The sequence below is a fragment of the Mustelus asterias genome, chromosome 20 (assembly GCF_964213995.1).
Source record: "Mustelus asterias chromosome 20, sMusAst1.hap1.1, whole genome shotgun sequence".
Taxonomy (NCBI): domain Eukaryota; kingdom Metazoa; phylum Chordata; class Chondrichthyes; order Carcharhiniformes; family Triakidae; genus Mustelus; species Mustelus asterias.
The window spans coordinates 71,152,590-71,169,269 of NC_135820.1; the positions used below are offsets into that span (position 1 = coordinate 71,152,590).

Sequence of the window (16,680 nt, forward strand, 5' to 3'; positions counted from 1 at the left end):
TTTAATTCTAATGTTTTCTAAGGAACTGTTGATGTTGTCCTGTCAAAACCACCTGCAATTTGCGATTTCGAGTTGCATTATTTTCAGATGGATCACAGCGCAGGACAATTGCCCAGGGAAAGTTTGCACTCCTGGGCAATCGCCGTGCAAATGTTACCTGGGAAGTTCCGAGTGGGATTCCTCAGCACACATGTGTGGTACCTCCACAATCCAACACTGCGGAACTTGGAGGTTATGATTCAATGAGGAATATGGATGGATTCTATAGACCTTCCGTTGGATTATGATGGTTCCTCATCCAAACTAAACTGGATGAATTTCAAGGTGTCAAACAAAAACACAATGTATAATCAACACACCATCCCTTTCTGGAAAAAGGGCTTTGAACTTAAGCAAATGCACAACCTTTACACCTTCCCCAAGGTGAAGACACTTTGTTCTGCTTTTAAACGAACAGGAAGGAGTTGTTCTGTGATAGGGTTCCATCAGAAAACCATCAAACCAGAAACAGATCATCTAAGCAGCTAAGGTAATGCACAGCAATACATTAACAGTTGGATACCAATTCCACCCAACCTGTTCCAAATTCAATTCACCCGAGAATTAATCTGCTGGAAATTTGACTACAGGAAGCGTCCCAGCTTACTGAGAATCCTCTTTCTTTACAAGACCTTCATTCCTACTAAAACATCAACTCATGCAGGGCAGCACAGTGGCTTGCACTGCTGCCTCACAGCGCCAGGGACCCGGGTTCACATTCCCACCTTGGGTCATGGTCTGTGTGGAGTCTGCATGTTCTCCCCATGTCTGTGTGGGTTTCCTTTGGGTGCTCCAGTTTCTTCCCACAGTCCGAAAGGTGTGCTGGTTAGGTGCATTGGCCGTGCTAAATTCTCCCTCAGGGTACCCGAACAGATGCCGGACTGTGATGATTAGGGGATTTTCACGGTAACTTAATTGTGGTGTTAATGTAAGCCTACTTGGAACTAACATTAAACATTCATCTAAGAAGCATTGGCCTACCACAAAGGAGATGGAGAGAATCATACATTGCAATTATATTGTTTCACCTTCATCTGTATCTAGTGTGTGTGTGTGTGTGTGTGAGAGAGAGAGAGAGAGAGTGTTCCCTTCCAGTCGGGGAACATTTCAGCAGTCACGGGCATTCAGCCTCTGATCTTCGGGTAAGCGCTCTCCAAGGCGGCCTTCACGACACAACGCAGAATCGCTGAGCAGAAACTGATAGCCAAGTTCCGCACACATGAGGACAGCCTCAACTGGGATCTTGGGTTCATGTCACACTTGCCTGGGCTTGCAAAATCTCACTAACTGTCCTGGCTGGAGACAATACACATCTCTGTAACCTGTGCTTGGCTCTTTCTTCACTCGCATTGTCTGTACCTTTAAGACTTGATTACCTGTAAAGACTCGCATTCTAATCATTATCTTGGAAATTGAGTTTGTGTCTGTATATGCCCTATTTGTAAACACAAGTCCTCACTCACCTGATGAAGGAGCCTGAGACTCCGAAAGCTAGTGCCAAATAAACCTGTTGGACTTTAACCTAGTGTTGTGAGACTTCTTACTGTGCCCACCCCAGTCCAACGCCGGCATCTCCACATCTTGTCTTAAACATCCAGGACAAGTGTGGGATAAAAAAACCTTTATTTTAAAACTCTCAAAAAAACTTGCTGTTGGAATTATTTATCATAGAATCCCTACAGTACAGAAGGAGGCCATACGGCACCGACAACAATGCAACCGAGGCCCTATCCCCGTAACCCCACAACTTTACCCTGCCCATCCCTCTAACCTATGCATCCCGGGACACTAAAAGGGGCAATTTTAGGATAGTCAGTACACCTAACCCGCACATCTTTGGACTGTGGGAGGAAACCAGGGCACCCGGAGGAAACCCACTCAGACACAGAGAGAATGTGCAAACTCCACACAGACAGTGACCTAAGCTGAGAATCGAACCCAGGGTCCCTGGCGCTGTGAGGCAGCAGTGCTAACCACTGTGCCACCCCTTTAAATTAAAACTTGGCCAACGTTCTAAAGGTTTAGGGAACACAGGCCCATCACGTACAAACATAGTGATCATAGGCAGCAAGAAAAACACACCCGTCAGATCCAAAATTCATCACCAGCGGTAACAAGAGAAACAAGTTTTATCTGTGGCATAAGCAATATGTGGAATGTATGAGTGATGAATAGCCTGTCACTTGGTGCTCCAGTAGAATAACTTTTATAGCAGCCAATTAACATACTCCCCACATAGAAAAACTACAGCACAAAACAGGCCCTTCGGCCCCACAAGTTGTACCGAACATATCCCTACCTATAACCCTCCATCCTATTAAGTCCCATGTACTCATCCAGGAGTCTCTTAAAAGACCCTATTGAGTTTGCCTCCACCACCACTGACGGCAGCCGATTCCACTCCCCACCACCCTCTGAAAAACTTCCCCCTAACATTTCCCCTGTACCTACCCCCCAGCACCTTAAACCTGTGTCCTCTCGTAGCAGCCATTTCCACCCTGGGAAAAGTCCACCCGATCTATGCCTCTCAACATCTTATATTAGGTCTCCTCTCATCCTTCGTCTCTCCAAGGAGAAAAGACCGAACTTCCTCAGCCCATCCTCATAAGGCATGCCACCCAATCCAGGCAACATCCTTGTAAATCTCCTCTGCACCTTTTCAATCTTTTCCACATCCTTCCTGTAATGAGGCGACCAGAACTGAGCACAGTACTCCAAGTGGGGTCTGACGAGGGTCTTATATAGCTGCATCATTATCCCTGGACTCCTAAACTCAATCCCTCGACTGATAAAGGCCAGCACACCATACACCTTATTAACCACCTCCTCCACCTGCGGGGCCGATTTGAGAGTCCTATGGACCCGGACCCCAAGGTCCTTCTGATCCTCTACAGTACTAAGAGTGTTTCCCTTTATATTGGACTCCTTCATCCCATTTGACCTGCCAAAATGGACCACTACGCATTTATCTGGGTTGAAGTCCATCTGCCACTTCTCCGCCCAGCCTTGCATCCTATCCATGTCCCTCTGTAACTTCTGACATCCCTCCAGACTATCCACAACCCCACCAACCTTCGTGTCATCGGCAAACTTACCAACCCATCCCTCCACTTCCTCATCCAGGTCATTTATGAAAATGACAAACAGCAAGGATCCCTGGGGCACACCACTGGTGACCGACCTCCATTTAGAAACATGTAGAAGGAATACGGCAAAGTTTTCTAGTGCTTAAAAATAATCTCTCTATTCCTTAGTTTCTTTGGTAAAGAATTAGAAGCACATTTCACACAATCAAAAGAAATGACAAAACACAAGTGATTTTTTTCCTATAAAAGGTTTTTATTAATAAAGTCCCTGTACCATTTAGTGTCTAGATAAACTCAACTACCACCTTCAGCGACATTGGCTAAAATATACATCCCGGTATAAAAACCCACTGCCAAGCAGCATACTCTCATTTAGAATTCCATGAAATAATCCTAAGTCTCAAAGCCATCACTGCTAATTAAACAAGACCTACGGTACTCCATAATTTGCATTAAAGTCAGTTTAGAGTCATCAATATTTGAACAATGTATTTTTTTTTTAAAATTGCATTCCTACTGTTGGCCAATCTTGTCACCGACAGCCTGGAAAGCTTGAACTCTGAAATCCAGCGTGGCTGTGTTCCAGCTCCCCCAATAGCGAGCATCCTCAGGTGAAGGAGCTTCAATAGTTTGAAATGCAACAGTGGAATTGCTGTCCGGGAGGCCACAGCGGCAGTGAATGTCGAACCCTCTTTAATTTTACAGCAGAGAGAGATACATGTAAAGAGACAACATAGAAAATTGATAATACAGCAAATAAACACACCAGTAGCATCGGATAGCCCAGTCACCCATTAAACGGACATCAAGTTTACACCATTAGCATCCATTTAAATGTTTGGGGTATTAACACACAAAGGCAAAACGCTAGGCAAGTCAGTCTCAGTTTTATACGTCATTTACAAGCAAGTCCCTCAAGCTCCAAGGCTGGGAGTCGGGGACGATATGACTCCTACTATTGCAATGTGGTTGCTCTGGCTGGGGTTGCTTTTTGTAAGGCAGTTTGCAGAATCCCTGAGCACGACAAGTAGTTTAATGCTCTTGCCAGTCATTCTATCACCACACTTTGGTGACTGGTTTGAAAATAAAAATTTTATTTATAAAAATTGAACACATATGGAGCAGAAATTACTTTAAAATCGAGTCCGTCGCTAGTAGATGCGGGGGTAGAATTACTTCAGCAGGAAGTTCCAACTCACACAGTGAATTTCATATCAACCCTTTACTAGGACCTGGGACTTGAGTCTATTTCAGACTCCATTTGACAAGGACCTGGTAGTGATTAGTTAAGGCAGTCTCAAGCCATTTCTTATGGCTGTGTACAAGGTCTTCTCCAACCAGGCATTAAATTGTTATTTCAGCTCAGAGGAAGCTACAGGATAGCAGATATGAGAGAAAACAAAAACCTGTTTCATGGTACAGAAGTTAGGGTTGCGTCTCATTGCGGAGGCAGAATAGAGAGATCATCAAGTATAACATCCAGTCTGGAAGTGCACAAAGACAATAAGGTCAGAAATTCTCCCACTGCTTTTATAACTTGTATCCAGTTTTGTACTAATGTAAAACGGGGACTTCAATCTTTATCCGCCCAGACTGGGCATGGCATCCAAAACCCACGTCCCTCCACTTGAACATATTAATAGGTTTAGATGAAACAAGGTGCGAGGAGACTCGTGCGAAACAGAAACACTAGCATACACCAGTTGGGCCAAATGGCCTGCTCCCTCTGCTGCAAGTTCGACATGAAAAAGGAGATACAACCAGAACGTCATACCCAATATTACAAAACTTATGAAAGAGCTTCTGAAAGTCTTTTGGTTCCTGCATTTCTTTGAGGAATCATGCAAGTCAGTTCCTGAATTTCAACGCAATCGTGATCAAAAATTAAACTCCCTCTGCTTTAAACCTGAAAGCCTGGCCAACATTTCTTTTTCAGTTAGAACATCAGGCTTGAAAGAAGTGGAAAGTTTAAATGTCAAAAAAAAAATTGCATTCCCCAAGTGCAACTGTGACAACACATCTGAAATGTTTCCCGATGGCACGTTTTACATTCAACTGTTACATGTTTTTGCTTTTTCAGTGTGGAAACCATTCTAAATCTGAATGAATCAACTGCTTCAGGGTAGACCCAAAAATTGTGTTTCGCTGGCGCCTGGGATGGTTTTTCCACTGTTATCGTCACTCTTTTGTCTTCGTCTGTTATACCTGTGACTTATGAATGCGGAACGTAACAAGGCACTGCGGATCCTTAAGGAAAGACAGGCGTGCATTTATAAAACATCTTCACGACCTCAGTGCTTATAACTTGTTGGGACCTTTTCATTGCCGAGGATCCTTAATATCCACCCGAGAGGGCAGGCAGGAGTTTGTTTCATCACAGCTGTAAGACAGCACCTCGGACAGTGACGTGCTCCCTCAATACGGAACTGGAGCACTAGCCTGAATTTTGAGCTCGAGTTTCTGGAGCGGGACTTGAATCCATGAGATTCAAGCCAGGAGAATGCTACTCACTGAGCAATGCCCGACACACGGCGGCAAGGATTCTTTTTAAAAATGGACAACAGGCACGATCTTACTGGCTGTTCACGCCACACTCCCGCTGCACTGAAGTCGGAGAATTTGGCGCCTGGCCAAATCTTCATTCGTTGCAGTGGGATGGGAAAATTCCACTGGCATGGGCGGGCATAGCATTCATTTTAGAGGGAGGCAATGGGCAGGATTTTACGGCCTCGCTTGGGCAAGATCGTAAAATCCCGCCCGAGGCCAACGGAGATTTACGTTTTGGGAACCTCGCCTGCCCGGATTCCGGGGCGGGCGAGGTGGTAGGGTCCCGTCCAATGTGTCAACCTTGGGAACAGGTCCTTATACAAAGAGAAACACACTGGCATGAACAGTCATAGATTTACCCGCTTGCTGGACATATTACTATACAATCACCTGCTCAGCGAGCATTAAATCTGGTCACTGACATTAATCCTTGACTAAATATTGCACCGTGAGTATCAAAGTTCTACCAACCACCAATTAATTTGCACAAGCCTTGGAGAATGTTAAATTGGGCACAGGTTTAATTTCGCAGTGCCAAAGACGCCAACGCGGACACTTCCCTGAAGCCCAAAACTCTACTTCTGCTCATCAACTCTCGACCGCCCCTGGCATCGTACTGGCCCAGCTCACCGCCGTGGAACTTATTCAGGCGCCGGCTCTTTGACAGGACGGCGACCATGCTGTCCAGCTTTGAGCGAATGGTGGTGTAGTGAAACTGCCGCTCTTTGGTGAGTTTCTGAAAGCAATGCCTCAGCGAGTGGTTGGCGCCGTGGACTCCGGCGTAGGGGTAGCCAACGAAATCACGGCGCGGCTGAATTTCAGAGGCAGTAGGGGACGACGAACTACTTGAGCCATCGCTGGAATTTGTTGGGGAGGGAGGCAGCTGACCGGATGGGTTGGCTGGTTCTTCACTGGCTGGATGCCTATCCGTATCCAATGTCTTGGTGGGAGACGGCAGCAGAGTTACAGTTTCAGCAGAGGTCTGGGTCGCACTCGATTTTGATAAGAACACAGTTTGGGTTTCCATCTCCTTCGCTGTAGTACAGGTTTGTGTGGAAGTACTGTGCACAACTATCCCTGACTGCACCTCAATCTCAGTCTGCGTAGAAATACCCCTCATCTTCTTAAGCTGGTGCACCTCTTTGCTTCCAAGTGGGGCTTGATTGCCAATGGTCGATGCTTCAGACATATGACTGCACTCGGAGCCAACACACCCCTGTGAGCAGGGCTTTTTCTCAGCTATTTGCTCCAGGACCTCGGGCTTGCGCTTATTTGGGGAACATACCATAATTCTTTTCTCCGAGGGCTTGGTGACGGTGAGCTCTCTTGGCGGAAACCTCTTTGCTGCAAGCTCTTCGTAGACAACAGGATTCCCATAACCTGTTGATTGTGTTGGTATTGGCTGCGACTGGGCGTACAGGATCCTGAACTCTTCATCATAAAACTCGGACAACTGCCCCGAGAGCACCGTCAGATTACTGCGATTCAACTTCCCGTCAGTCCAGGTGAAGCTGCAGAAGAACGAAACACGGCAACATTATGAGCAGAGAGAAGGACAGACACGGACGTTGAAAATTACAATCAATGATTGCTTCAAGGACCGATTGCAGAATTAATCTGAATCTAACCGTCACCCACAGCGTTTCTTTCCCCTCCTACCCCAATTTCTTTCCTGGAATCAACAACCGTGGGGCGTTATGGTGGTACAGTGGTTAACCCTGCTGCCTCACAGCGCCAGGAACCCGGGTTCAATTCCCAGCTTGGATCACTGTCTGTGCGGAGTTTACACATTCTCCTCGTGTCTGAGTGGGTTTCCTCCGGGTGCTCCGGTTTCCTCCCTCAGTCCGGAAGATGTGCTGGTTAGGGTGCATTGGCCATGCTAAATTCTCCCTCAGTGTACCCACGCAGGCCCTGGAGTGTGGCGACTCGGGGATTGCCACAGTGTTAATGTAAGCTTACTTGTGACTAATAAATAAACTTTATCTTTAACTGAGGTTCAGGACCACAGGCAATCTGGTGCCTCATCCGAGTGGATATGCTTAACCCGTGTGCCTGCAAAGCGATGCTGAAGTCATCCGAGTGGCAGGCACGCATGATTTTCTGCTTTCCATTCCAAGGTATGGAAACTCAGTTGTGGCAATCAACGCTGCAATCGGATGAATGATTTCTTCATGCGACACAGAGTTGGAACAGTGGTTCACACTACTGTCCCACAGTGCCAGGGACCTGGGTTCGATTCCAGCCTTGGGCGACTGTGTGTGCGCGCGTGTGTGGAGTTTGCACATTCTCCCCGTGTCTGCGTGGGTTTCCTCCGGATGCTCCGATTTCCTCCCACACTCCAAAGATGTGCCGGTTGGGTGGACTGGCCATGTTAAATTGTGTCCAAAAATGTGTAGGTTAGGAGAATTAGCATGGTAAATATGTGCGGTTACAGGGATAGGGCAGGGGGTGGGAGTGTGTAAGATGCTCTGTCAGAGCGTTGGTGCAGATACGATGGGCCAAATGGCCTCCTTCTGCATTGTAAGGATTCTATGAACATTATATATCACTGGGCAAAACATCTTCCATTAGTGAACAAGGTTTAGAAGCACATTTCAAGAGTATACTGCAGACAGGGGTGGAGATACTGAAAACGTTACATACCCCTTTTACCTCAAGGCAAGGAGTGTTCACTGAACCCCTCCTTCTTCCTCACTATCCTCCCCCATAAAAGAAACAATTGAATTGGACACCCACATTTAAGAGGTCAATCTTACTCCAGCACAAGATGTGTGGGTTAGGTGGATTGTCCCTGATAAATTGTCCCTAAATGCATGAGGTTATGGGGATAGGGCCTGGGTGGGATTGTGGTCGGTGCAGACTCGATGGGCTGAAGGGCCTCCTTCTGCTCTGTAGGGATTCTATGATGCTATAAAAAGGAACAAACGGAGGATAAAACCAGCTACTCAAAATTTTAAGAATGTAGACCAGCTGCAGAATATTCACAGATTAAAAATACCATTTAATCTTTTACCTGTAGGAGCCTGTGGCTACTTTATCACAATCAATTAATATGAACTTTTCACGGACTCTGCCGATAACTTTGGCTCCTGTCCTTGTACAGTAAGTGCATCCCGTTACTGTGCGAACCCTCATCCTCTGCAAAGTAAGCAAATGAATGAATGTGAAACGAGGCCCACCTGAACAGACCACAGGCACACATTTGTACGGGAATGTACATCACACGCACACGGATCAAACAGCACCTCAGTTTCGTCTCGTGTCTGTCACCTTTCACACCAGCAGTCGACAGGGTTCTCCACTCTGTCAGCTTTATTTCCCACACTTCTGCTCTCATCCCTTCCCCTCTCTCCCAGAACCATTGATAGGGTTCCCATCGACCCCATCTAACTCCGATTCCAACAGGTCCATTTTATCCCCACCAATCAATCACATCTTCCCTCCGCCCCACCAGACTCGGTGTTCAATGGATGTCACCTCCATCCAGCCCGCGCCACCAATCACATCTCCTCCTCCCCTCCCCTTTAAGGAATCTGAAGAGCCGTAGCAAGTGCTACTGGGACAAATAAAGAAACAAAAAGATGTGTCTGGAGAAGGTGTGAATGGCAGAACGATGAACAGCTACAGTGTAAAAACAAGAGTAAAATGAGTTGAAACTAAAACCTGCAAATGAAAAAGAAAACCAAAATTACCAACTGAAATTGCTGAACTTTTATGTTGAGTGCCAAGGCTGTTCCTTGTGTTTACTGGAACACTGTAGCAGGCTGGGAGCTGGGAGCTCAGTGTGAGAGCAACGTGAAGAATTAAGATGACAAGTGACCAGAAACCTCGGGGCCTTCTCCGACAGCCCTCCTGGTCCTCAATCAGCCCCATACAACTTGCTCTTTCCTGGCAGCTTTCCACGCAAGCACAAAAGATGTAACACTTGCCCTTTTATTCCCCCGCATTCATCACGTCCAAGGCCCTAAACATTCTTTCCAGAGGAAACAGTGAATTACGAGTACTTTATTCAATTCATTATACTGCACGCTCCTGCAGAGCAATGCTGAAGTCATTCGAGTGGCAACCACTCCGGGTACTCCCGATTCCTCCCACAGAATCCCTACAGTACAGAAGGAGGCCATTCGGCCCGTCAAGTCTGTACCGACCACAATCCCACCAGGCCTTATTCCCGCAACCTCACACATTTACCCACTAATCCTCCTGACACTAAGGTCAATCTAACATGGCCAATCAACCTAACCCGCACATCTTTGGACTGTGGGAGGAAATTGGAACACCCGGAGGAAACCCACGCAGACACGGGAAGAACGTGCAAACTCCACACAGTCACCCGAGGCCGGGAATCGAATCTGGGTCCCTGGCGCTATGAGGCAGCAGTGCTAACCACTGTGCCGCCTGCTGAGGTTTTCACAGTCCGAAAGATGTGCTGGTTAGGGTGCATTGGCCGTGCTAAATTCCCCCTCAGTGCACCCGAACAGGCGCCAGAGTGTGGCGATTAGGGGATTTTCACAGTAACTTCATTGCAGTGTTAATGTAAGTCTACTTGTGACACTAATAAATAAACGTTTCAACCTAAAATGCACTGCTCAGTGTGTCTGCTCTCCACTGGGGATACCAAACATAGGCTGGGTGTTTGCTACCACAAGCACAGCCCCAAGGTTTCCGGTCACCTGTCATCTTAATTCTTAACATTGCTCTCTCACTGAGCTCCCAGCTCTCAGCCTGCTACAGTGTTCCAGTAAACGCAAGGAACAGCCTTAGCACTCAACATGAGAGTTCAGCAATTTCAGACGGCACTTACAGATTCAGACATGTCACCTCTGATTGCTCGCTGTGGTTCAAAGTTAACCTTTATTCTCTTCTCGTGCTCGCCTGATGTCATTCAGTGATTGTTTGGAATAGTAAGCACAAACAGTGATTCTCCCACAGTCAAACACAGTACCTGAGGCACACTGTGCCGTGTCTCTGTCTTCGATTCCACCCACTCGCAAAAAATAAGACTTTAATGAATCTCCAGGACTTTTAAAAATAGAATCAGAAAATGCTGGAAATACTCAGCTGGTCAGACAGTATCTGTGGAGAGAGTGTTCACATTTCAGGTCGAGAAATGTTAGATGAAAGCAAATTCCTGCGGATGCTGGGATCGGAAACAAAAACAGAAAACGCTGGAAAATCTCAGCAAGTCTGACAGCATCGGTGGGGAGAGGATAGAGCCAACGTTTATATGATGGTTTTTAAAACAAGTGGATGGGTGTGAAAAAGAACAAAAGGAAAGAGCTGAGAGAGGGTGGGAGGCAGGAGAGATTAAAGGATAAAAGGGCTGGTAGGGCAGGGCTTAAGCGAATGTTATTAGGACAAATAAGGAGACAAAAGGTGTGTCTAGGAGGTGGCGTGAATGGCAGAATGATGAACAGCTACAGTGCAAAAACAAGAGTAAAATGAGTTGAAACTAACACATGCGATGATAAAGAAATCACAGCGCCAGGGATCCGGGTTCGATTCCCGGCTTGGGTCACTGTGTGTGGAGTTTGCACGTTCTCCCAGTGTCTGCTTGGGTTTCCTCCGGGTGCTCCGGTTTCCTCCCACTGTCTGAAAGACGTGGTTAGGTGCATCGGCCATGCTAAATTCTCCCTCAGTGTACCCGAACAGGCGCCGGAGTGTGGCGATTAAGGGATTTTCACAATAACTTCACTGCAGTGTTAATGTAAGCCTACTTGTGACACTAAAATTAATTTTTTAAAAAGACAACGGAAAATCTGAAACAGTACGCATTCCAATTCCCACTTGTCACAATGACCAGTGTGAAAAGACATTCCTATTGGTACCAGTTTGTAAGCTGCCATATTTTAATCTACTTTTGTAAGCCGCTTCTTTCAAAAAAATCATTCATGCAATGTAAATGCTGTTGGCAAAACCAGCACTCAATGCCCATTTCTAATCATAGAATCCCTATTGTACAGAAGGAGTGCCATTCGACCCATCGAGCCTGCACCGACAACAATTCCACCCAGACCCTATCCCCATAACCCCTTGCATTTACCTTGCTAATCCCCCTGACACAAGGGGCAATTTAGCATGGTCAATCAACCTAACCCACACATCTTTGGATTGTGGGAGGAAACCGGAGCACCCGGAGGAAACCCACGCAGACATGGGGAGAACGTGCAAACTCCACAGAGACAGCCACCCAAGGTCAGAATCGAACCTGGGTCCTGGATGCTGTGAGGCAGCAGTGCTAACCACTGTGCCACCCTAGAGAAGGTAGTAGCGAGTTCCTTTCTTGAACAACTACGGTCCATGTATTGTAGGTACATCCACTGTGCTGTTAATGAGGCAGCTCCAGGATCTTAATCCAGCGACAGTGAAGGAATGGTGATCGAGTTCCATGTCAGGATGACGCGAGACTTGGAAAGGGAACTTGCCGGTGGTGGCATTTCACCAGCATCTGCTACCCTGGAAGATTCTGTCAAAGAACCCTTGTCATGTTGCTATATCGTGTAGATGGCACACACTGCAGCCACGAGGGAGTGGAGACAGTGAATGTTTAACATGTTGCACAGAGTGCTGATTGAGTGGACTGCTTTATTCTGGATGGGGTCAAGTTTCTTGGGTGTTGTTGGAGTTGCACTCATCCAGGCGAATGGGGAATATTCCATCGCACTCCTGAGTTCTGCCTTGTGCATTATGGAAAAGTTTTGGGGTGGCAGAAGGCACATTACTTAACACGCTTCTCAGCTTATTTCCTGCACTTGCAGGCACAGTATCTATGTGGCTAGTCCTGTTAAATTTCTGCCCAATATGTGGCATGGCACGCACTCAAACAGGACCCAGGTACAATAATTCTTTGATGGGCAAGAATACAATTTTGGAACATTTTCCTTGCATTGCTGTGAAGAGCAGCTGAGGAGAGCGGGAAGTTCACCTGGGATTGTTCCCCTCTCTCTTCCCCCTCTCCCCTCCACAATTTTAAAATTCTGCACCTGGCCAAAGGCCGGCTCGCACAATGTGTACCCTCAGCACAGAGGCTGCACTTTCTGAAAGGGTGCATCGCATGTAACCCCCGTTCAAACACATACCATCTCCGCCTCCACCAGGACACCAGCGTCCCGACACATTTGCTGGAACTGTGGGAGGCCAGCGTGATCGAGGAGGATGTAAACGGGGATGCGTCTCCTGCGGCAGGCCTCGTGAAGGTCTTTGAGAATGTCGATATCGGTGAAAGAGTCCATGACCAGTGCAATGACCTACAGCATACAAACAGAAAAGGAAATTAAAATTTCAGATTTTTATTTTCAGATTTTGGGTTGACGGAGGGGTTGCGGAAAGACAGACCGAGGAGGTGTACTATTGCAATCGGAAAGCCCCACTCTATCCACAGCCTTGGCTTGTCTGGAACGCGTGTCGTGATCACATTGTGGGAAGCAGCCACAGGAGATGGTGGAAAGGAGACTTTGGCAGCAGTTACTGGAAGAACCATCCCACATAAATCATAGAGTCCTACAGCCCCTCGAGTCTCCAACAGAGCATCCCATCCAGACCCTATCCCCATAATACCATGTATTTAACCCCGCTAATTACCCCCAACCCACACATTTTGAGACACTAAGGGTCAATTTAGCATGGCCAATTCATCTAACCCGCACATCTTTGGACTGTGGGAGGAAACCAGAGCAGTCAGAGGAAACCCACGCAGACATGGGGAGAATGTGCAAACTCCACACAGTGACTTGAGGCCAGAACTGAACTCTGGACCCTTGCGCCGTGAGGCAGCAGGGCTAACCACTGTGCCACAAACGTCACAACTGAAATCTTCCCTACTGTCAATACAGCTGATACTGGATGCTTACCTCAGTCCAATAAAAATTCTTTCAAACCAATCTGCTGTATAACCCCACAACGCTATCCAGAAGAAGCTAATACTGCAGATGTTTTAGAGTTAGTTTATAATCGTGCCCAAAGTTAGTTGCCAAGCACACATAGATGTATGTTTTGTCTTGCGTCAGTCTGGCATTAACCCTTGCCAGGAAGGCTTGACGGTCTGAATGGTAGTGCCTTCTGCTTCCCTGGTTTAGCGCCATGGCCTGCCATCCTTTGGGTACAGATGATGTTCACGTCACCATAAACCCATGCAAGCATAATAAAAAACATTGCTGAAGCATGCAGTATGGTTAAGGAAAGACCAACCACTGTTCATCTCTATAGCAAGATACTGCAGATGCTGGAATCTGAAACAAGAACAGAGAATGTTGGAAAAACCCAACACCTCTGGCAGCATCTATAGGGAGAGAAAACAGAATTAATGTTTCAAGTTTGGGATGGCACAGTGGTTATCACTGCTGCCTCGCAGCGTCAGGGACCTGGATTCGATTCCCGGCTTGGTCACTGTCTGAGTAGAGTTTGCACATTCTCCCCATGTCTGTGAGGGTTTCCTCCGGGTGCTCCGGTTTCCTCCCACAGTCCGAAAGACGTGCTGGTTAGGTGCATTGGCCATGCTAAATTTGCCTCTTAGTGTCAGGGGGACTAGCTAGGGGAAATGCATAGTGTTATGGGAATTGGGATTGTGGTCAGTGCTGACTCGATGGCCTAAATGGCCTCCTTTTGCACTGTAGGGATTCTATTCTAAGAAGAATAGTAAGAAATAGGAAGAAATCTAAAAAGAATACAATTTGCACTGTAGGGATTCTATTCTAATCGCGAGCTTTCAGATTGCTGCTCCTTCATGACTCACCTGATGAAGGAGCAGCGCTCCAAAAGCTCGTGATTCCAAATAAACCCATTGGACTTTAACCTGATGTTGTGAGACTTCTTACAGAACTAAAAGAGGGGGAAATCTGTTAAATATTATACTGTATAAGAGGGGTGGAACAGTGATTAGAGAGAGTGGGAGAGAATCATAGAAACCCTACAGTGCAGAAAGAGGCCATTTGGCCCCGCGAGTCTGCACCGACCACAATCCCACCCAGGCCCTACCCCCATATCCCTACATATTTACCCGCTAATCCCTCTAACCTACGCGTCTCAGGACACTAAGGGGCAATTTTAGCATGGCCAATCAACCTAACCTGCACATCTTTGGACTGTGGGAGGAAACCTGAGCACCCGGAGGAAACCCATGCAGACACGAGGAGAATGTGCAAACTCCACACAGACAGTGACCCAAGCCGGGAATTGAACCCAGGTCCCTGGAGCTGTGAAGCAGCAGTGCTAACCATTGTGCTACCGTGCCGCCCGAGAGATTGCAAAGGTGTAGCAAAAGCAAAAACAAGAGATCGATGGCACGGGAGAAGAGGGTGGAAAGGGAGGGATTTTGCTTTGAGGAAAATAAAGACTGGCCTGTACGTAGAATCATGGAATCCCCACAATGCACTCTCCGATAGAGCACCTCACTCACACCCTATCCCTGTAACCCCACGTATGCACCCCACTAATCCTCCCAACCCCTTGGGGCACTCTAGCATGGCCAATCAACCCAACCTGCGCATCGTTCAACTGTCGGAGGTCTAACCCAACGCAAAAAAACAGACAGCACAGCAAATGAAGTCAACAAAAAAAGTAGCTTATTGCCTCGGAACAAGTTTTTAAAAAGCGAGAAGCTGATAAAATTTTGAGAAGTTCAATTTCGATCAAAGTGAGAAAAGGTGCAAGAGGTTGGACTGTGGAGAAAGGATGATATTCACTCTAAAATGGGCTGGGATAAAGCGGGATGTGAATGGAAGCCAGTAGCTGGGGATTGGAGAGATAGCTAAACTGAGTGGTTAAAGCAAATGTGGATGCAATAATACTTCAGATCATGGAGACGTGTGGTTTGAGTGCACTACACTTTGAATTCATTCCCTCCACAGCAGCATTGTATTTTTTTTTAAATAAAAGTTTATTTAATAGTGTCACAAGTAGGCTGACATTAACACTGCAATGAAGTTACTGTGAAATTCCCCTAGTCGCCACACTCCGGCGCCCGTTCGGGGTACACTGAGGGAGAATTTAGCATGGCCGAATGCACCTAACCAGCTCATCTTTCGGACTGTGTGAGGAAACCGGAGCACCCGGAGAAAACCCACGCAGACACGGGGAGAATGTGCAAACTCCGCACAGACGGGGACCCAAGCTGGGAATCGAAACCGGGTCCCTGACGCTGTGAGGCAGCAGTGCTAACCACTGAGCCACCCATAGCTTCAATAGGGCAACCCCAATGGCCTGATTGGAGTATGAACTCCCTGATTAAGGATCCAATTGATGGGCTAATCAGGGAGTCTTTGCCTTGTATTTAACCGGGAGTGTCAGTTCCTCTGACACCCCCAGAGGCAGACTGCTAACTGATAGCGCTGTGTGTACTGCTGTTGGAATTGTAAATAAAGGGATTTTGGTGAAGGGATTTCTGCCTCCGCAGACTTATTACAAGTATGTACATCTACAAGATGCACTGCAGCAACTTGCCCAAGGCTTTTTCAAACCCACTATCCCTATCACCTGGAAGCTCAAGTTGGTGCCAGTGTTCCCATGTACCTAACATTTCCCCTCCAAATTATACACCATCCTGACTTGGAAGCATAGTGCTGTTCCTTTAGTGTCACTGGGTCAAAAACCTGGAACTCCCTCCCCAACACGGTTCACTAGCACCACACAGGTTTTCTCAAGGACAACCAGGAATGGTCAATAATTGGCTTTGCCAGCAATGTTCACATCCCGCGAACAAAATGAAAGAACCTGATATTCCAGCTGTCAAGGTTGTTTTACACCATCACCCAAAGGCAGCTGCTAAGTAGGTGTACATATATATTTTATAATGGATCTGTGGCAGAGAACTTCAGGCAGTAATCCGATCCCAAAGGCTCGAGTGACTGAAATCCTACAAGCTTCTCTCTTTGTATACTGGTGCATCTATTCCGCAAGGATGAATCACTGCCCTGTAATCTATCCTCTCAGACTTATATCCTCAGTACAAATCACACACCCACACACAAACAACTAAGCTGCCTTTCATGGCTACCCATTCCATCTCCGTGGC

General features: G+C 46.9%; 1 protein-coding gene across 1 annotated transcript in view; it reads right to left on the bottom strand.

The window, feature by feature from the left end:
- Positions 1 to 3,364: 3,364 nt before the first annotated feature.
- The window catches only part of LOC144508329 (protein FAM83D-like), a 19,401-nt gene continuing 6,085 nt past the window's right edge, over positions 3,365 to 16,680 (bottom strand). The window contains exons 2-4 of the mRNA XM_078236162.1: positions 12,752 to 12,919; positions 8,686 to 8,810; positions 3,365 to 7,183 (exon numbers count right to left, since the gene is read on the bottom strand). Of these exons, the coding sequence (XP_078092288.1) occupies positions 6,193 to 7,183; positions 8,686 to 8,810; positions 12,752 to 12,919 (1,284 nt within the window). The 3' untranslated portion in view covers positions 3,365 to 6,192. The remainder of the gene's footprint in view (positions 7,184 to 8,685; positions 8,811 to 12,751; positions 12,920 to 16,680) is intronic.